At 39.2% G+C, this 22598-nt stretch overlaps 1 protein-coding gene across 1 annotated transcript in view; it reads left to right on the forward strand.

The window, feature by feature from the left end:
• LOC149152038 (uncharacterized) overlaps positions 1-9606 on the forward strand; it is a 38934-nt gene extending 29328 nt beyond the window's left edge. Inside the window, exon 2 of the mRNA XM_089443348.1 lies at positions 9041-9606. Within this exon, the coding sequence (XP_089299474.1) occupies positions 9041-9606 (566 nt within the window). The remainder of the gene's footprint in view (positions 1-9040) is intronic.
• Positions 9607-22598: the final 12992 nt, after the last annotated feature.

Consider the following 22598-nt stretch of genomic DNA (forward strand, 5'->3'; position numbering starts at 1 on the left):
TCTTTCTGTTTTCCTTTTTTTCATTATTTTGTAATTTCTATTTATTTTCAAGAAAGGAATCAAATCCTTGGGAATCATTTTGGGCAGTAGAGCTATCGTAGGCCGAGATAGCTAGTCAATCTGACAGTTGGCCCTTGGCTAAGATATTTTGTAAATGTTGATTCAAAGCCCCCCTTCTCTATATAAATAGGGGGAAGAAACACTTAGAGGAGGTTCCAGAATTCTGCACCCGCAGTGGTCCAAATTTTTTGGTTCCACTTTGGCTGTAATTTCTTGCTCATGAGGGACTAGAGCAATACATTGCTGAATGTAATGGACTGGTTATTTGGACCTTTAAGTATTAATGCAACTATTCTGGTGATTCCAAGCAGATCAATGCATACTATGTTTCCTCTTCGTAAATCTCATTTCATATGTGTTTTTCTTTCTTTGAAATAGTGTGATGAAGCTATTAGTTTCTCTCTGATTCATGGATTTATCTAGGCTGCTAAATAGCGAACAGTACCTGTGTATAAGACATATTTACTTATGTTAGTCTATAACCTACAGTACCTGTGTACAAGACAGATTTACTTGTGTTATTCAATTAACCTGCAATACCTATATGAGCACAGATTTACTCATGTTGTTTGGTGATAAAGGTACCCATGAGGTATATGGCATGAAACCTTAATTTGCGCTCCACTCTTTCCGCTCTTTCATCTCCTCCCTCTTCCATATTTCTGCTGGAACATCGTGGCTTAGGATTCTGTATTACAGTAATCCCTACACATCGAATTCTCTCCTTCCTTTTCTCCTCTTCACTTTACTACAACGTTAATATTAAGCTGCATGTTGTTGTGTGTCAGCCACCAAAACTAGACATTTCTCTTTGAGGTTGGTCGGATTTACCCCCTGAAAATTCGGATCCATGTATTGGCATGAGTTTACCTTAATGAAGGCCTATTGAACTAGCCCCCCTCTATTATCCTTTTAACTATGTGACAATTAGAGTGTTGTCGAAACCCCTCACTATTATTATTCCATGCACTCCTCTATCTAATATGTCCCAGGCACTGGTCTACAATCAACCCAAAGGCTTGTCTCTAGGAAGCTTTCTATGTCTCCTGAAGCACTTGTGCTACAGGTGCTAGAAAAAGTGACATCTTTCTATCATCGTTGCCGGGGAATAGATTAGAATATTTTTCCCTGGGTACGACAAATATTTACATTCCCTCTGTTAGGTGAGCAAGGGAAGTGTGGGTTGAAGATATCTCACCTTGGTGACTCCACTATTTCAATTTTATGGTAAAAATCCTAACGACTCCATTGTCCATATCTCTATTTGATCATCCTGGATTTCAAGCAGCCTCATACTCACTCTGATGCACAAGAAACCGAAAACTTTCCCTACCTTTGAAACTGAGATCACTCACCTAGGGGGTTTTCAAAATGGCCATTTTTTCATTCCTGGCCAAACAATTTTCCCCACTGAATGTTTCTTCTATTGCTGGTCATCCTAATCATGTCCCTTCATTTCATGAATGGAATACCTATTTGCCTAGATTCAGTGGAAACACGGATAGAAGTTCAGACCATCACCTTAAGGATTTTCATGAATGCAAGGAATAACAAGGTATTATTTTTTAATATGCACAAATGAAATGTTTCATGTACTCTTTAGAAGATGATTTTATAATTTGCTACAGAACAATACCTCGTGGCAACATATCTTCCTTAAAGGGTTTTCATATGGCATTCAATCATTATTGCAAAAGATTATATCCATCAAATGCTCTATTTGAAAATCGTTGTGCATATTTCAATGATGAAGATATTCCTAAGGTTAATGACCTTGCTAAAGATGTTTGTGGAGCTCTGCTCCAAGAAAACATCTATTCGCATCAAGAAGCATCACCCAATGATCAAGAAAGAGAAGAAGAAAACATCATCGAGCCGCAAATAAATTCTTAGATATCTTATTCGGGCGAATTTAATGTTTCTCCTTCTTATGTTGTATATGAATCTGATGGATATTCAAGTGATGCAAAGCCACAACAATCCTAGTCATGGGAAGCTGCACAATAATAGGAGGCCAACCAGGAGGTCAAAAAAGAGGCTCCAGCCCACAATGCACATCTTTCACTTAGAGAACAAGTTCAAGAACCTCCTTTAATTTATGATTCATATTATTCAGAGGAGGATGAGATGGTAACGAATGTTCAAAGGGAGTGGTTTACCAATAAGTGGGGAGTAGGCTTCTAGCAACAAGTTTTTTCTCAAAAAATATAAAGCTGAGGAACTGAATAATATTTGTGACTACCCTAACCGAGAAGATATTGGTCAGTAGAATTTTCATGGAAATAAGGCAACTACAGATTCTTGTTGTTAGTTCTATGACCCTGTATATGACTACATGACGAAAATCTTAAGTTAGCAGCAGAGGTTGTTTCTAGAGAATGTATCAGTTTTTTTGTTTGAAGAATTTTCAGGGTTGAACTCACTTAGGTGAATTAAGCCCTGTACATAAGTAGGAGTTGTATATAAATAAGCTCACTAGATGAGCATTTAATTTCTAGTTGTTAGAGTTTATATTTCAGCATTTCAGTTTGGTGAGGAAAGGACTCCCTGCAAACAAAGTTCCATGGAGATTTTTTGGTTGTATAAGCTCATTATATTTTTAACTCCATGCCCAATGGTGAAGGCTATAGGTCTGCAGGTTCTCAGCACCTTGCGAGCAAGGTATTATCCCAGTTGGAGCCAATGTTGTCACTCACTGCAAAATGCGTTTTCAGTTGCCCAAAGTGCAAAAGAGTAGTGAAGTATGAATCCATATTCCAAGCCACAAAATATCTCAAAGCTAAATCAGACCCTTTCCATTGGATAGTGCTCGGAATAAGATTTCCAACGGTATGTGGAGGCCCAAAAATGGACTTCTAGATCAAAAGATATGGCTTGTTGAAGTTCAGGGTTTTTGTTGCCTTTGAAATGAAGGAGAAGAGAATATCAGAGGTCCAGGAGAATATCACAAATCACAAATCAGAGTATCAGGTAGCATGGCATATCAGAGGTTCTAGTGACATGGCATATCGAAAATTGCACATCAGGGTCACATCGCATATCGCCGATCACACTCTATAAAATCCCAGCTTGTCGGCACTACGCGCACTAAGGTTTTGATAAATCGTATGTCTGGGTTGAAATCGGCGATCGCAATAGCGCAAGACATGTCAGAAATCAGAAATCGACGATATTAAAGTGATCAATATGAAGAAATTATGGGAAAAGAATTCCAATGGTGTTAAAATGCAAGGAAAGACCGAAAATCATTTAACAAAGAAATTCAACACATAACCAAGTTCAGGAAAGCCTTTTCTCTCTCCTCTAGGGGGGCCACAATGGTTGCATTGGATTAGCTCCGATAAAGACACAAGGCAGTTGACATCATCATGATGTGGCAGTATGAAGGATATGTGGCATGATGATATGGCACTTTCAGGGTCTGTTGTACTGTTCTACAAACCCCATTTTAATATATTATAAATTTCCTATGAAATTTATTATATTAAAATAGGGACACTTCAATTTTAGAAAAGTCTTTGATTATCCAAAAAACCAAATTAAATAGCCCTCGAGACACAAACTATACTTAGGATTAAGTATTAAACATTATGGGTTATTTAATGAAAAAACGAAATAAAATGGAGTTTTTATCCTAGAAGGTTGAAGTCTTTATAAAACTATAAATACCCCACATCACACATAAGAAATAAACATAAGGCAAGACCGGACCCGAATGGGTTATTAATTATTTCCAAAAATAACCCCGCGTCCATCGCAATCACATGATCCGCTATAAGTCCATGCCTCCTACCTTAACCAATTGCGATATGCGATATCACTCTAGACCCGACCACAGATTTAAATCCGCCAAGTTAAAATATCACATCCAGGACATCGCAAAGACCCAAAAAACTTAAGTCTATCCCCGCTCCGAACTTCCGATTGCAATATGCGATAAGGCCCAGACTCGATGGGAAAATACATGCAAATACATATTAATCCCACATCCATGGGCTATCGCGAATAACAAAACTTAAGTCCATACCTCACTCCCTTTTTTGATTGCGATATGCGATAAGGCCTTGACCCATAGGATTATATGCTGTGATTTATATTAATATCGCATTCGGGGCCTATACCGCAATCGTAAAATTATAAAAAAAGTTCAAGCTTGATCCCAATGCTGATTGCGATATGACGTCATAAGTGATGTCAGATCCACATTATCGCCATGTCACTTGTCAGTTTTCATGTCATTTTTTGCATCACCATTCCATGTCATAGTGACGTCACTATAATGACATCCCCGACATCACCCCGGGACCCCGCAAATCGCAATTTTCATAGGGACACAACTTATAATAAATCTTTCACCCCTACCGATTTGCGATATGCGATATAACCAGACTAGACAAGATTATAAAATCTATTCCATAAATCCCCACGTTCGGAACTATCATAGCTTCCAAAGACTCCCACCCATTCCAATTGCGATTGTGATTTTATTTGAGAAGGCCCCCTTTTGGATTTTATGAAATACTCTCGGTCTAAACCAATTGTGATTGTTCTGAAGTTTTACCCCTGATTCTATTATGATTGCAATTGTTTTATGATCTTCCCCAAAAATCTGATTTCTAATTGCGATAAGCCATAAAGCTCCATCTCCTCACTCCGCATTCCTCTCCATGATGTCAGTTTCAGATTTATTGCACTCTACGTTTACCTGATTTCCTGCAAAAGTGATTTGTTTCAAATAAAATTCGCGCATCATCTCATTTATGTTTATTATATCGATTCTTGTTTTCCATGTTCAGGTTCATGACGGAGAAAGAAAATTGTGCTGACAGTGGTAGATCAGATCAAACATTCAGACAAACACCCAGAGAATTTTATGGAACAAACAAAGCTGATGAAGATAGCAAATCACTTTCAGAAACTTATACCAAAAAATTGTTTTCCTTTAAGCGTTGTTGAAGGCATCTGTTTAAATGCCTTCAACGCTCTGCATAATAGATTCAATTGTTTTCTGTTATTTAAGCTTACTTGTTGTATTAGATAAGGGTCTAGAATTTTATAAAGAAAGGCTTATGAAAGCTCACACTATTGTACTTTCACACTTTTCTCAATAGAACGTCTAGAACATTGTTTTAGGAATTTTCATAAAGAATTTTGAGAAGTTGCACTACTATACTCCTGGAATCATCTTTGTGAGAAAATGTTTCTATTTCTTTTAGGAGTTGAGCAATGTGCATCTGGTATTTCTATCTTTTTGCCTCTATTTTGTTCATAAATAAACAGTGAATTTATCTTTTCAGATTGCTTATTACATGGTATTTCTACTCTTCTCTGCAATTCAAGAATTCTTGAAAGCACTATTGTATAAAAGATTTAGAGTTGTAGGTTAGAAGAGAAAACTCAGATCTGAAGGATTATTGAGGAATTTTCTTTTGTACTCTGAATTATGTTTTGATGGGCAGAGTTTGTACTATTACAGCTCTAGTTTTACAAGCTAAGTTCAAGCATTGTGAGTGAGGGAAATGCATTTAATAAATTGGTATTTTTAATACTATTGTTTTAAATAACAGTTTCATTTTCTAATGGCAGGAATGTTTCATTATATTCATATTTGTGCATGATTGTCTATATGAGTAACTTGTCTCAATCATATGTTATTATTTATCTCTATTTTTATGTGTTGAATTCTGATTTCTGAGTAACTATTTACTCATAAATCTGTCTTTTAATACCGATTTAACAAATAATGATATGTTGTGAACTATTTCCTCATATTCTTGTTTAATCATTCGAATTATTGATTTAACAATCAATATCATTTTGTGAACTACTTCCTAAATGTTATTGGTTGATTATTTCAATTAAGAGGTCTTTAAATAGAATATGTTTTGGTATTCATAATGTCAGTTAATTGAACTATTTCGTTAGCTTGATATTCATTATAAGCCAAACATATTTAAATCCCAAATCAATTAAATATCTTTCTCTCGGTTGGGTTAGATCTATATCTGCCTAATTGAGATAGGATTAGGATTTAGTTCCTTTTTCTTGTATTTTAGAATTAGTTTGCATTTAGATTAATTCTACATTTCTAGAAGTCCTCTTTTGAGGCAAAACTTTAGATTGGTTTGGTTGTTCCCCAAAAAAACAACTTAAGGATCATTCTTCTTGCCCAATCAGCTCGAAGAATTGATATGATGGCCCTAGCTATTAGCAATTGAAGACATATTTAAAGTTGATAGCGGTTGTCAGAAGGTAATTGGACCTAGCTAAACTAGTCAGAGCCACTATTCCAAATGGAAAAGGAACTGCTTTAAGGTCTGGACCGAGTGGTTTTCCCCAATGTTGTTGCATCGGTTTTAGAGACCTCAACAGGGTCCTATGGGGGCATATCTCGATGACACGTGTCACCCCTTAGGAAGCTACATGTGTCATTAATGATGTCATCAATTAGTAATTGGTGATCCGGGGTAGCATCGCATTGTGCATCACAAGGAATTCGTTGATAGAGAACCTCTGATAAGGGGGCTAGCCAATAGTCACGGGAGAGCGATGAACCAAGGGCTAAGCACGGAATGTGGTTGGTGATCGGCAATCGACAAAACCTGATATCGCCTCACTCCAAGTCAAATCCCCGATTCTTATCACCAAAAAAATGATAATCTAGCCTAATTTTCTAGATGGATCGAAGTACACCATGTAAAGCCAATTTTACCATAGTAAAATTGCTTGCACTGTGAGAAACTACTTAGTAAACCACCTTTGTTAAGTAATTTATAATTAAACCCATGAAGAATAATTAAATAAACCACTATTTATTTGATTTTCTTTTAGGAATAATCAATTAAACCATTGTTCAACTGTTATTCCTTGTTATATTTGACCTAATTATGAAAAATCAATAGATAAAGTATTAATTATCTTACTTTCTCTAGGAATAGTTAATTAATCACTAATTAATTATTGTTCCGTGTCAAATTTGACTAAATCCCTCGGGAATAATTAAATAAATCATTATTTGTTTATTATTCCTTAACCAATTTCTTGAGATGATAAATAAATCATTTATTGATTTATTATTTCTAAATAAAAGTTTAAATACTTTTTCCCTCTAACCAAATATAATAAAATATTCCAAGTGGTTATTCTAAGAATGGGGTTAATAATACTTTATTATTGCTCATTATTTGAGGATAACTCAATATTTTGTTATAAATAGAAGGGTTTTCCATCCATTATTCACTTTTGATTATTTTCATTGCTGCACTCATTGTTGTAACTCTGATTATTTTCATTGTCGCACACCATTTTTTGTTGGGTTTACACATTATAGAGGAGAGAGACTCTACACAAGCTGAAGATGTTTGAGGATATCCAAGAACCCATCCCATAGAGGGGGACTGATAACATTTATTTGTTCCCTTCACAGGTACTATAATAAAATCTATTTTTTGTATATCTGGTTTCCATTGGATGATTGGAGTTATTACTGTTTCTTTTTGTTGTTTAACTATGATTGTGGCATAGATCAGGGCTTTGGTAGGTTTTGTTTCTATCAGTTGCTACAAATCTACAATGTTTAGCAGCCATTTATATTTTTGAGATTGTTTGTCATCTAAAATCTTAAGTGGGTTCTTTTCGTACATCTTTGAGAAGAAAACAATACAAAAAAATTGATGACTCCAGTGGTTTTATACTTCAGATCCACAAACCTGGGTGACCTTCAGTTTTTAGCTTAGGGTTTCTTATTTTTTCTATCTCTTAATGTTTCCTAGATTTTTAACCCTAGATCTCTTAAATTTCCGACTTACACAAGTTTTCTGGTCTTTTCCGCAGGTCACAGGAACTAGCGCGACAAAGACAACATTTTTTTTTGAGATATGTCGATCGAGAATCAAGGAGCAGAAATCACATTTTTTAGCCCAAAAAGTGCAATCTGGATTCCAGAGTACACCTTTCAGCCCAAAAAGTGTGATCCCACCTGAAAACAGGTCAGTACCTGCAATTTTAGGGTTTCTGAGTTTTTATCAGATCTGTTTCTAGGTTTTGCTGAGAGCTGTCTGCTGGGTTGTTTGACCTTTGTCTCATCCTGCTTAGGCCTTGATCTACTCTGATTTACTCATCGAAGTGGAATTTATCCCCCTGGGGCTTCTAGTACACTTCCACCTTTATAGGAGGAGTTTAACTAAGTGAGTAGTATGAGTTTTTGCAGCACTTTCAGCTATATTTTCCAGATCTATCCCCTTCTGTTTCAGATATCCAAAGATAGGTTGTCTCCATCCATAGTTTCATATTAAAACTTGTTTGGTCACTGGCCATAGGGTCTCATCGATTATCCTAGGATTTTCACCCATCTCCCTATCTTTTTGCAACGATCTTCCCCTATGGTTTCTTGTTGTAGCTGCACCAATTTCCAATAGCCTAGTGTCATTTGATCCTGTTGGACACCTAATCCTAAGTGGGTTAGTGTGGAAGTCGAATGGACAAAAGGAGTCCAAGAGACCTTGGGATCTGAAACCCAAGAGTCATATGTTGTACTATAAATGTATATCTGATGTTAATAAAAAAATAAACTCACATGATTTATCTTTCCTACTCTATGTTTTCCATGTGTGTTTAACATGGTATCAGAGCCGCTTGTTTTTCTGTGGCCTGTTATGTGCATGTCAGTCCTCCACCTCTGCCCATAATTCTGTGTCTGAGTTGCCTTGAATAGCGCTGATGTGGTCTTCATTATCTCTGTCACTGTGTACGTTTTTGCTGGTAACGCTATCTCAGACTGACCACGTTGTTTCATAAACGGTTGAATTCTCCATAAGTTGGCTGCATTGTAATAAATGTGTGAGACTGTGCGTTGTCCCTTGAAGAGTCTGTCCACTGCCCCTCCACAGTCGCTACCCATTAAACGTTGCCACTGTTTAGACGCTGCAAATATCTGACATTATTCTCTGCCTTCTGTTGTAACTCCTCTCTTCCTTGACAGGGTCTTTGATTCCCTGGATATGCACTGATTTCCAGCAGGCGAATTGCCAGTCTACTTTGGCCAAGGTCGCGGCAACGAGACAGCCCCCGAAGAGCACCACCACCACCACCACTAGCAGCAGTTCAAAGAAACCTCAGGCTCCTGCATCTTCTTCATCTTTGGCTCAGCAGCCGGCGCAGCCGCTTAAATTCTCAAATGACACAGAGAGGCTTCAGCATATCAACAGTATCAGGAAATCAGCCGTTGGTGCCCAGATCAAACGCGTTATAGACCTTCTTTTCGAGACCAGGCAAGCTCTTACACCAGCGGAGATAAATGAGGCATGCTATGTTGATATCAATGCCAACAAGGGTGTTTTTGAGAGTTTGAAGAAGAATGTCAAAGTAAATTATGATGGTCATCGGTTCTCATATAAGTCCAAGCATGATCTGAAGGACAAACATGAGCTACTTGTGCTGATCCGCAAAGCTCCAGAGGGTGTAGCTGTTATTGACCTGAAGGATGCTTACCCATCCGTGTTGGATGATTTACAGGAACTCAAGGCAGTTGGTGATAATTTCCGGTAGCATCCAAGCTCAGCAGAGTGGACAAGCAAACCATCACTGAGGCACTACCTGTGGCAGTGAGCTAACTATAACGCAACATCTGTGATAGCGAGTTGTTCCCGAGGCCCTTTCTGTTGCAGCAAGATGTTCCTGAGGCTCGTGAGGGTTGTTTACTGTGGACGTAGGGCTAAACTCATCAAAGTGAAGGCAGTAAACATGAGTTTGGTATGCGAAAAAAAAAGGGCTCTCTCCTTCTGCGTCGATCCCTGAAGCATTGAATCTCTGCCTACAAACTAGTTGGTTGTTGCATTGAAAGGCCCATGACTATTACTTTCAATGGTGTGTACCTCTATAAAATTTAGACAATTAAATGGGTCAGTTCAGCTATTGAGGTCGTTGTTGCATTTAATGGTGCATTAAACTTTGGTTCCGTCTCTAGGGCACCGTAAAATTCTTAAATGGTTAAATGTTGGAAAGTGTGTTAGTATCTGGTTTCGTTGTCGTTGAATGATATATGAGGCGAGGGTATCTTGTGCGTTGAATTATCTCTTGTTCGTGCGACGGTGTTGGGGATGTGCAGTGCCTGAAACGATTATCCCTGAAACGTTGAAAATTCCTGTGGTGTTTATTTTATAAATGGTTTGATGCAACAACAGAAATAAGGAAGGATCGAGTCCCCGCCAACATGCGATGTTACAAGATATTTCTTAGGGCAAGCGCCAACCGGCCATCAGCGTTCGCGTTCTAACACGGGGAAGATTCTATCCGAGCCCGCAAAATATAAATAAAGAACAAGACGTATATGTTTGAGAGCATATCCAGAGCTACAGAGTAGATATGTATGATTCTTTGTCAAGATGGAGGATTTGCCATTTGCAGAAATCGTTCACGAATTCTCCCTTCTGAGAAACCCTTTTAATGTGGTAGAAGATACATGCATATCGCTTGAAGGCTTTTGCATTAACTCAAGACAAATCAGTTTCTATAGTGACTCGGATCATTATTTGTAGCTGTGTATGGTTATTTTATCCGACTGACCTGTGATTAGGTATTTTCCTATCTTAAATTTTGAGGCTTGTCAAACAGTGAATCCACGAATTGCATTGAAACAATGAAGTGACCATTACGTTTATTGTTTAATTAAGTAGCTAGCACCAGCTGCGCTGAATGGACACGTGCTACTTGGAGACATGTGAAGACGCTGCCCGGTCTCCAGCAGAGAATTATATGTGCCCTATATCGGTTTGGTTTCTACATTACAAGTGATGTTCAACATGCTGGGATTTGTCTAGACGTGTTAGACAGCTAAGCCTCCATCTCCATTCATCAAAATTGGCGACAGACGAATATACACTGGGCATTCAGATAAATCATTATCAAAAGCATGTGTTGACACCTCTTCTGGATCTGGAATCAAAACTTTGGGTCAACTTTCAGCAGAAACGCATAAATATCAACCTAGAGCTGATAGAGCAGAAAAAGCAGTGCTACCAATTTCTGCCAGTGGTTGATGTACATCTCTAGCCTCTTGCTCAGGTTCTTCATTGATAGACTCAAATTCCTTCTGCTCTGCAATTATTGACTCCTTATGGTATTCAGCATTCAGTGCTTTTTCTAGAAGTGATACCCTCTTTCTAATAAACTCAAGGAGCCTCTTTTGTATATCTCTTAATTGGGCAAGAAGACTCTCTGAAGATCCAGCTTGAGGCAGCTGGCTTCTCTTCTCAGTTGCCAATGTTGCAGTTGCTGCTGCCCCAGTTGTGAAACTGTATTTAAAACTCATTATAGTTTCTGTTCCTTGATTCATTTGCTGCACATTTACAAAGGATTTTTCTGTGTCTTTGTACTGTGAGTGGGTGTTATTTTTACTCATTGGGTCATAGTTGTAATCAGTTTTTTAAAGGGGTGTAATTTTGACAATGGAGAATATGCCTCGAATTACTGAAATATTAGAGTTCTTAAAAACTCTCATACATTCCTCAGATCATGATACAGTGAGAATAAGCAAAGCTTCTCTGGTTGATATTAGAACCTGTTTGTATAATGTACAAGAGAATATTGAGTTTTTGCAGCTTGAAACAAAGCTACAACAGGAAGAATTACAGCAGTGGAGTCATCATTTTGAACCTGTTTCTGTTCAGAAGATTGAAACAGACTCCCATAAACAGCAAGACAATAATATTACAGTTCAATCAGATCCAGAATCCTATAAAGCAGCAGTTGTACATGCAGATGTAGAAACTCAGTCTGCACTTCCCAAGCCCATCATCAAACCTTGGGAACAGCTTATCCACAACAAGCACAGAACTGGTCTTGGATATGACAAGGACTTGTCCTTTCATATTCCAGACTATGCCAAGCCCATTCAGTTTCAGAGTGCTGGATTCATTCATGACAGTTCACCTGCTCTTCATGACAGTTCAGCTCCAGCTGTTCCAGATTCTACTCCTCTTCCACAGCAACAACAACAACAACAACAATAGATCATGAAATGCCAACACTGTGACCGAGTTGGCCATCTGAAAGATCACTGTTTTGATCTTCATCCATGTAAGCATTGTCATAAAACCAGCCATTCTTCACACAGATGCTTCAGAAACAAACGTCCTGCAAGAACAAAGATTCATCTTGGATGGATCGCTTCTTGGCAATGGGCATCAACAGCCAAGAAGATATTCCAAACACATGTCAGAACTTGTTCCAGAATATTGAATAGTCTTGCAGTTGAGTTTTCTCCACCTTCTCACCTTGTATCTGATAGGGGGGAAATGATGGTCATCTACAAGCTTCAAAGTCACATCAAGCAAGCCTGAGCCACAACCTGCCACACCAGTTTCAGAGTTGCAGCCAGAGACAAAGATGCCCGTGAACAGATTGAGAACACTTCCTCTAGCAGAAGACACCAGCTTCTTGCCAGTTTTGGAAGAGTTCCAGGAATCGTAGAGTTGTTGGTCATCCTTAAACCATCACAGATTAAGAACACTTCCTCTAGCAGAAGACTCCAGCTTCTTGCCAATTTTGGAAGAGTTCCAGGAATTGCATTAAGCATTCCAGAGTTGTTGGTCATCCTTAAACCATCACAGATTAAGAAAACTTCCTCTAGCAGAAGACTCTAGCTTCTTGCCAGTTTTGGAAGAGTTCCGGGAACTGCACTAAGCGTTCCAGTGTTGGTGGTCATCCTTAAACCACCGCCCTCTTTTACCAACATTTCATAGAGCACATTCAGCCTAGTGCTGCCATGCATTTTTTTGCACATTTTGTATTACAGCTCTCATCTTGGACTCATACATAACCCTTCGGATTAAGGGGGGGAATGTTGGACACCTAATCCTAAGTGGGTTAGTGTGGAAGTCGAATGGACAAAAGGAGTCCAAGAGACCGTGGGATCTGAAACCCAAGAGTCATATGTTGTACTATAAATGTATATCTGATGTTAATAAAAAAATAAACTCACATGATTTATCTTTCTTACTCTATGATTTCCATGTGTGTTTAACAGATCCTAATCACACCGAAAATTATATCTCTTGACCTTTTTAGTGTGTTTTCCATTGATTTAGCCACCAACCAGCATAGTGTTTGCAAACCCAGTTTGGGTGGGTTTTAGTAAATTGTTTTGTTGTTAATTTTAGTTTATTTCAACAAGATTTTTTCTTTTTTACAAACATGATTTGGGCTTAATAAAAAAATACACTTACACACACAAGCACACCTTAAGTGAAGGGCATTTGGTTGACATTTCCAAGTCGAGACTTAAGATAATAAATTTATCTCCCCTCATCAAGACAAAGGCATATTTTTGATCTCCCTTCACAATTTTCATGTCACGTGTGTCTTACCACCATTGCACCACCAAGGTGTTTGTCACAGAGACTATTAGGCCTTCACCCCTAGTTTCTGCTTGGGCATATTACCCCTCCCCGTTGGGTTCAAGTTCATAAACCTCCAAGTCCCCATACTGACTCTTCTCCTTGTTCATCTGATTCCTCATCTAATTCTGAGCCTCCTTCACTGCATATCATCACCATGTATAGACCCACAACTGGTATAGTAACCCAACCTGGTACTGGCTCTGGTTCTATCCCAGTGGTGACATTTACGAAACAGTCTCAGGAACAGTTCCGGCGGCCCTCATGCTCCCTTTTATGGCTAGGTTAAGCCTACCATATTTTAGCCAGTTGATAAACGACCCCATACACCATGATGTTTGTTGGCCTTCTATGTCAACTAAGCTTCCCTCAGACATACCAATGTTTGAGGGTAATTCTGGAGAGGAACCTACTAACCATGTTTGCTCCTTCCACATGTGGTGTTCGTCCAACTCCATTACCGATGACTCTATTCGTCTTCGATTGTTCCAATGCACGCTCACTGGAGACACTGCAAAATGGTATGTAGACTAGCCCGCCGCATCTCATTCCATTTTTGTGATGCTTGCTAAAGCGTTCCTCTCATATTTCCAGTTACCTCTCCGGTACGACATTAGTACGGAGCTATTGACCTCATTCTGTCAGTCCTCTACCACTTGCCTTTCTGATCATGTTCAGGAATGGTGTAGAAGGAGGAGCATATGCTTTGCACCACCCTTCAAAGACCATGTCTACCTAGATTGGTTTCTTAGGAGCCTTTTATCACCCATTGGAAAAGCTGTCGTGTCCCATTTTCATCAGATAGAGGAAGAATCTCTCCAAACCACTCTGAGATATGACCTGATTTATGCGCAATCTGGTTATTTTTATATTGTCATTCCAGACCTCCCCCATCTTGGAGGTGCCAATGCACTAGGGGCATCTCATGTCGCTGACAGTATCATTGGAACCCTTTCACATCCCTCAACATATACTTAGCAAAGTTATGGATATCTGCAGGGGGGCACCAGTTCCTCTAACACTCATGCCCCTCCTACTAGCAACATGCTTTCAGGGCCCCAACCTGTCTACCAAACTATTGCTCCTCCTTATACACAGTTGAGCGCTCGAACCCCTCAAGCATTAGTGTCGCAGCCTCCCATGCATCCTGAGCCCCAGGAGCCACCACTCCCTTAGGGTCAAGTGTTTTCACAACAGAGTGTGACCAATCCCCAAAATTCGAAGAAAAAGAATAAGGAGAAGGGTAACAAGGGTAACCAGGGTAATCAAGGTAATTAACCTAGTGAACCCCAGGGGAACCAACCTAACACCAACAACCAGCAACAGGATAGCCAGTCCAAGAAGAACAAGGCTATTCGTAGAACAAGCCTTGTGCATGTTGTGGCGTACATGGCCATTATATACATGAGTGTCATCTCTTACCCCAGATGTGACAAATGTAGGAAGCTCAAGCAGCTTCTAGAGGTCAACGATCACCTCAGAATATTGTGCCATGTTAACCAACAATGCTTACAAATCCTTTCCCTTAGCAATGATTTGTTTCTGCTCAACCTCAGCCTGGCCAAGCAGCCCATCCCCCCAAACCTTCTGGTCCTGGTGACTACCAGATCCTTATGATGAATTCTAATGAGGATAATCCCTCTGATATCAACATGCAAACTCAGTCGCATCAATATGACAAGCCAACGACTTCGTCTGCCACTGAGTCTAAAAGCAAAGCATCTATTGAGCCTCTTACAACACCAAATGGTCCACTACATATCCCTCAACCTAAAGTTGAGGTCATTCCCAATATCCCAAAGGGACCATTACGTCGTAATGCGGCTTATAACCGAGTTGCCCATACATACAGTGTAATAGATGACTTGCCGCAATTACCTACTACCATGTTGAAGTTGGAAGTACTCCAGTCGTGACCATCTTAAAAGAAAGATCTACTAACTGCTTTGGGCACAGTATATCCTTCTGACAATCATTCGATTGTCTTCCCAGTTGATAAATCAGAACATCCCCAATTGCCTTCCTCCGTTTCTTTCCAAATATCAGTCCGAGTCCATAATTCCATCATCTCCCGATGCATTATTGATGAAGGTGCATCCACTTGTGTGACGTCTGCTAACGTTTGGAAACAACTTAAGTCACCTAAGTTTTCCCCCTCCACCATCACTTTGCGTGCTTGGGTTGGAAACTCCTCCCAACCTTTTGGCATGTACTGCAATTGTCCAGTGACCCTTGTGGGCAAGTCTGTCCATGTATACATTAAGGTTATTGAATCCCCTTTAGATTAAAACATTCGCTTGGGCTGTAGTTACACATATGCCACGTTAGTCATCATGTCTGTGGTGTTCCGAAAGATGTTGTTCCCCCCATGAAGGGAAGATCATTACCATCGATCCATTGACTTACTACGAGCCAACATTCGTGACCTCCCCTGAGTCCATTATCTCGTCAATGTCAAATAAGAAGTCTTCAACTCCTCCCACCAGTGTTTCAACTGGAGTCTACAAAGATTCCTCATTGTTGGGTGCTTTCCCTAGTCCTCCCCCTCTCATCTCAGAGCCTAACTCTATGAGTGTTTCCATGTTACAAGCATCACGGGCTTCTCTCAGGTAGTTTGGTACATCCAATCAATAGCCAGCTCCTCAGCATCCTGTTGTTGCCATCCCAGCTGAGCCCTTTGGATCCAGCCCCCTAGGACCTCCTCCGTTTGTGGGTGCCTCTCCTATGTTTCCACTAGGAACTTTTCCTCCAAGTCTCAATCATCCAAAAACTATTATGCCAGGACATTACCCTGCATACCATATACCTTTCTTATTTCCCCCTCTAGTAGTATTTTATATCCCTGTCATGGCTTCGTTGGTTCTTCCTAACACGACTTTGGGGATCCCAGTATGGTACATCGACCCCCCTACAAGCATTCTGCCCAGTCAGCTAAGACCTTATCATGCTTTGACCTCGGTTCAATCGGTCTCGATGGCCCCTGCCGCTGCTTCAGTTCCATCACAAACCCAATAAGAACCCACTCTTGTTGTGCAAGCATCCACACAGGGGGGCAATGCTAAGAGGAAAGAATCGAAGGACAAGGCTCCCCAAGCTCCTCTAGTGCCGAAGGCCCCAAATCCGTCACCTTCGTGTGCTTTGTGTAAATTTTTTAGGCATGCCACCAATAATTGTCCTGAGTTCCCTCATCTCAAACCTTTGGTTCATGAAACATTCCCTGAGTCAAATATCCTTGAAGTCCATGTTAACTTACCGAGTCCACCCAAGAAACTCAGAAAGTTATGCACAAATCACCCTTTTGTCTTGTGTGATCATCATGGTCACGATTCCTATTGTTTCCCTCTCTCGATGAATTTTGTGATTTCCTTGAAGCGCTTCACAAATACGAGGCCACTCGTAGTGGAACACCTAATCCTTTACCCATGGATTCTAGTACCACTAGTAAACCAGAACAAGGGGACTCTGGTCCCACCATCGTGATCCCTCCCCCCAATGTCGAGATGATAGACACCATGGGCCATGTCCTTTACCTATCGTCATCCTTGAGTTCCTCGCAGGCAAACCTTTCTGAGGTTTCTGCGTGCGCTTCTATCGAGCCTCTTTCTATAGAATCCCAAGTCTCAACATTTGTAGATCCTTTATCTACTAGCTCATCATCTACCATTCCACATGATGCGTATGTGAACCATCTTCCTCAAAATGATGCACCCAGTACATCCACAACATCATGTAGGAAGTCTTCCTCCCATCCACCCATCTTCCATTTTGATAAGGACATCATGGAAGCCATAACTACCACTGATTATCCTTGGGATGATATGCACCATAGTGCGTACTTCCTTCCAGATTTGGATTCCACCAATATAAATACATCTAGTACACCCATAGCATACTGGGGGGCACATAGGCCCCTACATCTCCTTTGGAGGATCTCGTGCCAAGTTGAGTCGAGATGCCTGAATCATTTTTTCGAGCAATCAGAACACAATGGCACTCCACAAACTCCTCCTGCTAGGGGGCATCATTCCCACCTTGCATACCAGATCCATCCCCTCCATCACATATGCTTGTGGGTAGTATCCCATGCTTGGGGGCATGATGGGTTTTCCCCTAGCCATCTTCTCCATTAAGTCTCAGCCTAGATCCCATCGAATCTAGGTATGGTTGATTATCCTCCCATTCCTTGGATAGTTTGTCCTACCGGCCTCTTCGGCGAGCCGTATGCACATTGCATATCATAGACGTTTGATACCATATCTTCAAATATTCTATTCTATGTCCACATATTCCCCATGTTTGACTTAGTGGGTGAGAATGATTCTAAACCTCCTCTAGTATTTCATTTCCATTTTCCTCTTTGCTTAATTCTTCACCATGAACCATCGTTCCAAAATGCATTAAGCCCATATTTAGACAAGTAAGGCCACCTTCCTGAAAGTCACGGATCTAAATTCTGGTGGTCGGTTTTTACGCTACGATCTTCACAAGATTTAGGGCCTTCTCTTCCTCTCAAATTGGAGGAAAAACACCCTTTTATAGGAAAACACACAGTTTTTATGTTGCACATTGAAACCAAATCGTAGCTCAGTTTGATGAACCGTCAACACCGTTGGAATCTCACATCGAGCTCTATAATGGGTCTTCCTCAATTTTTGAATATTTGATACTTAACCAGGAAGACATTTTTCCAAGAAGGGTCACTTCGTCACCTATCAAAATTGAATTTCTTCATAAAACGGCACTTGCACTTTGAGTGCCACCTTCCGTTAAAACTTGTCATACCACGTGTCAATTTTCTTCATGAGTAACCATATTTTACTCATGTTTTCATGGTCCCTATCGGGCCTATTTTGTGTGGCAATGTCATTGAGTCACCCTTGTTCAGAGCATTTGCGATGAGTCACCCTTGTATCCATGGAGTCTGTTTCATGTCCCATTCTATCATGTCACAGTATTCCATCCATATTTGCATATCATTCATCTTGTGCCCATTTTGGCCTCCAGTCATACTATCCCCATCCCCTCTAGAGTTGAGTTAGCCAATGCCAGTTCAACCATGCACTTTATGCTCTGATAAGGGAATTCGTTTGTTTTTAACTCAGTACCACTTTCCCCATTATCCCTAGTGTCAGTCCATCAATTACATTACTATTTTCCCTCATGCCTTAGTTGAGGGTCCTCATAGCCTCACCTATCACGGGTCCTATTCTGTTGACATCAACTCATTTATTCCAGAAGAACGGCCTAGAGGGTGGTGTATCTTGGTTCTAGCTTCCATTCTTGTTTGGCGCCTCAGATCGAGTAGAGGGTCTCATTATTTCTCTTTGACTTGGTTGTTTCCTGTCCATGATTCATACACTTGATGGTCTAGTGATGAAACAAATTGTACCATTGATTCTTGAGTGTGCGTGATATGTTTCAGACCTCATGAGGGGGTGGCCCTTCAAGTAGCCCCTCACATGCCCAGATGAATTCCTATTATGCTACAGCCTCAGATGCAGTTCTGTAGAGTTGATGGGGTCAGTTCATAGTGTCCATAGCATGCACATCTCCTTCAGATGATCTATTCAGTTTTGTAGATCCCTTCCTTGTTCAATAGGGCTTCTCTGGTTGTTCTATCCCTGCTCTCACCCATTTTTTGAGGGAAGGGTCATTATATCTCATGTACTTAGATATTATTGTATTCAATCCTAGCTCATGGTTTTCTAGGTGAATTATGTATATGAGATACATTGTATTATTTTCTGGCTCTGTTATGCCAACATGTCATGTACCATTCAGTGTGTACTTCATTGTTCAATTTTATGTTTCTGGGCACACCATTATTTCTATACTAAGCTATCTCAGTGGGTATGGGTATGCCTCCCCCGCCTCATTGAGGTTCGGTACCAAAACATAAAAGGAGACTTGCTTTTGTCTCGCCCCCTTTGTCCCTATCCTCTCTCGCTTCAGCTTTATTGGTCTCTGTCTCTCTCTGACTCCACTATGTTGTCTAGTGATTGCGTATTTACAACGTACTTCGGTCATATGTTTTGCTCCTAATACTCGTACGTTGGGAGACAATTTGTTATCACCAAAAAAATGATCATCTAGCCTAATTTGCTAGATGGATCAAAGTTACAACATGTAAAGCCAATCTTACCATAGTAAAATTACTTTCACTGTGAGAAACTACTTAATAAACCACCTATGTTAAGTAATTTATAATTAAATCCATGAAGAATAATTAAATAAATCACTATTTATTTGATTTTCTATAGGAATAATCAATTAAACCATTGTTCAATTATTATTCCTTGTCATATTTGACCCAATTATGAAAAATCAACAGATAAAGTATTAATTATCTTATTTTTCTCTAGGAATAATTAATTAATCACTAATTAATTATTATTCCTTGTCAAATTTGACTAAATCTCTGAGGAATAATTAAATAAATCATTATTTTATTATTATTCCTTAACCAATTTCTTGAGATGATAAATAAATCATTTATTTATTTATTATTTCTAAACAAACATTTAAATATTTTTTCCCTCATAACCAAATATAATAAAATATTCCAAGTGGTTATTCCAGGAATGGGGTTAATAATATTTTATTATTGCTCATTATTTGATGATAACTCAATATTTTGTTATAAATAGAAGGGTTTTCCATTCATTATTCACTTTTGATTATTTTCATTGTTGCACTCATTGTTGTAACTCTAAATATTTTCATTGTCGCACACCATTTTTTATTGGGTTTACACATTATAGAGGAGAGAGACTCTACACATGTTGAAAATGTTTGAGGACAGCCAAGAACCCATCCCATAGAGTGGGACTGGTAGCATTTATTTGTTCCCTTCACAGGTGTCATAATAAAATATATTCTTTGTATATCTGGTTTCCATTGGATGATTGGAGTTATTACTGTTTCTTTTTGTTGTTTGACTATGATTGTAGCATAGATTAGGACTTTGGTAGGTTTTGTTTCTATCAATTGATATAGATCTACAACGTTTAGCAACCATTTATGTTGTTGAGATTATTTGTCATCCACAATATTAAGTGGGTTCTTTGAGAATAAAACACTACAACATCAACCGAGGAGCTCTGATATAAAGGCTGAGCCCCAGGTCATAGCCCTTGGTCCTATGATGAAGAAATATTGAAAGGGGATAAACCAAAGGGGGCCAAGGAGCATCGGAACTTGTTGTTTGTAACGTCCTCTAGAATAAAAGTCTCGATGCAGTAATGTTCTGATAGTGTGGTATAGAGCTTTAAAGGTGGATGGGTTGGTAGTTAAGACATTGAATAGAGGTATGGAGCAGTTGCAAATCAATATGGGCTAATCCTGTAGAATCCCCTACAACAAGAAACCAAGGACTACATGGGCTGCAGAAATGAATTCAATTGCTTCACTGCATGTCTTCGGAGAGTAAATGGAGGTATGGGACTCAAAAAGACTTAATGGATCAGCATGGATCTCGACTCAGATACATAGCGAAGTACTACTAGGACAATCTCTAGTTGTCTCTGGAAAAAGAAAACACAGTTGATCACTACCAAGTTTAGAGAGTGGAGAAGTCAGGAAGTTAGGGCGAAAGCGACAGGAACTGACCGAGCAGCAAGAGAAGAAAACAAAGTCAAAGACGTGGCCTGATCAGGGGAAATCTCCGAAATGGAATAGGGATACTTCCTCCATCATCTTTCTGTTTTCCTTTTTTTCATTATTCTATAATTTCTGTTTATTTTCAAGAAAGGAATCAAATCATTGGGAATCATTTTGGGCAGTAGAGCTATTGTAGCCCAAGATATCTAGTCAATATGACAGCTGGCCCTTAGCTAAGATATTTTGTAAATTTTAATTCAAATCCCCCCTTCTCTATATAAATAGGGGGAAGAAACACTTAGAGGAGGTTCCGGAATTCTGCACCCGCAGTGGTCCAAATTTTGTGGTTCCACTTTAGTTCTAATTGCCTATTCATGAGGGACTAGAGTGATAAATTGTTGAATGTAATGGATTGGTTATTTGGACCCTTCAAGTATTAATGAAACTATTCTCGTGATTCCAAGCAGATCAAAGCACAATATGTTTCCTCTTTGTAAATCTCATTTCATATGTATTTTTATTTCTCTGAAATAGTGTGATGAAGCTGTCGATTTCTCTCTGATTCATGGATTTATCTAGGTTTCTAAATAGCGAACAATACCTGTGTATAAGACAAATTTACATATGTTAGTCTATAACCTACAGTGCTTGTGTACAAGACAAATTTGCTTGTGTTATTCGATTAACCTGCAGTACCTGTATGAGCACTGATTTACTCATGTTATTTGGTGATAAAGGTACCCATGAGGTATATGGCATGAAACCTTAATTTGTGCTCCACCCTTTCTTCTCTTCAATCTCTTCCCTCTTCCATATTTATACTGGAACATCGTGGCTTAGGATTCTATATTGCAATCAGCCCTACACACCGAATTCCATCCTTCATTTTCTCCTCTTCACTTTACTACAACATCAATATTAAGCTGCTTGTTGTTGTGTGTCGGCGACCAGAACCAGACATTTCTCTTTGAAGTTGGCCCGATTTACCCCCTAAACATTCAAATCCATGTATTGGCATGAGTTTACCTTAATGGAGGTCTATTGAACCAAACCCCCTTTATTATCCTTTTAACTACATGACAATTGGAGTGCTACCGAAACCCATCACCAATATTCTTCCATGTACTCCTCTATCTAAGATGTTCTAGGCACTGGTCTATAATCAACCTAGAGGTTGTCTATAGGAATCTTTCTATGTCTCTTCAAGCACTTGTGCTAGAGGTGCTAGAAAAAGCGACAATAGAGGCAATAGTTGACCATCCATTGTCTTCTGCTACATACCATGCTAGCACTACTATGTCTGTTGTATCAGATATTTGATTGCAGTTATTTGACTTATATATATATATATATATATATATATATATATATATATATATATATATATATATATATATATATGATGCAGTTTTTTTGTTCACGTTTATGTACTTAATTTATATGTTGGTGTTGATGTGTATATTGTTAGGTCATGTTAGATATGTTCATTTAATGTTCTTGCAAATAGATGTGTATGTGATAATGGTTATTTGACATGATATATAT

This window comes from Pinus tabuliformis, chromosome 9 (assembly GCF_031772625.1).
Source record: "Pinus tabuliformis cultivar Carrire ecotype Pingquan chromosome 9, CPIR1, whole genome shotgun sequence".
Classification (NCBI taxonomy): Eukaryota; Viridiplantae; Streptophyta; class Pinopsida; order Pinales; family Pinaceae; genus Pinus; species Pinus tabuliformis.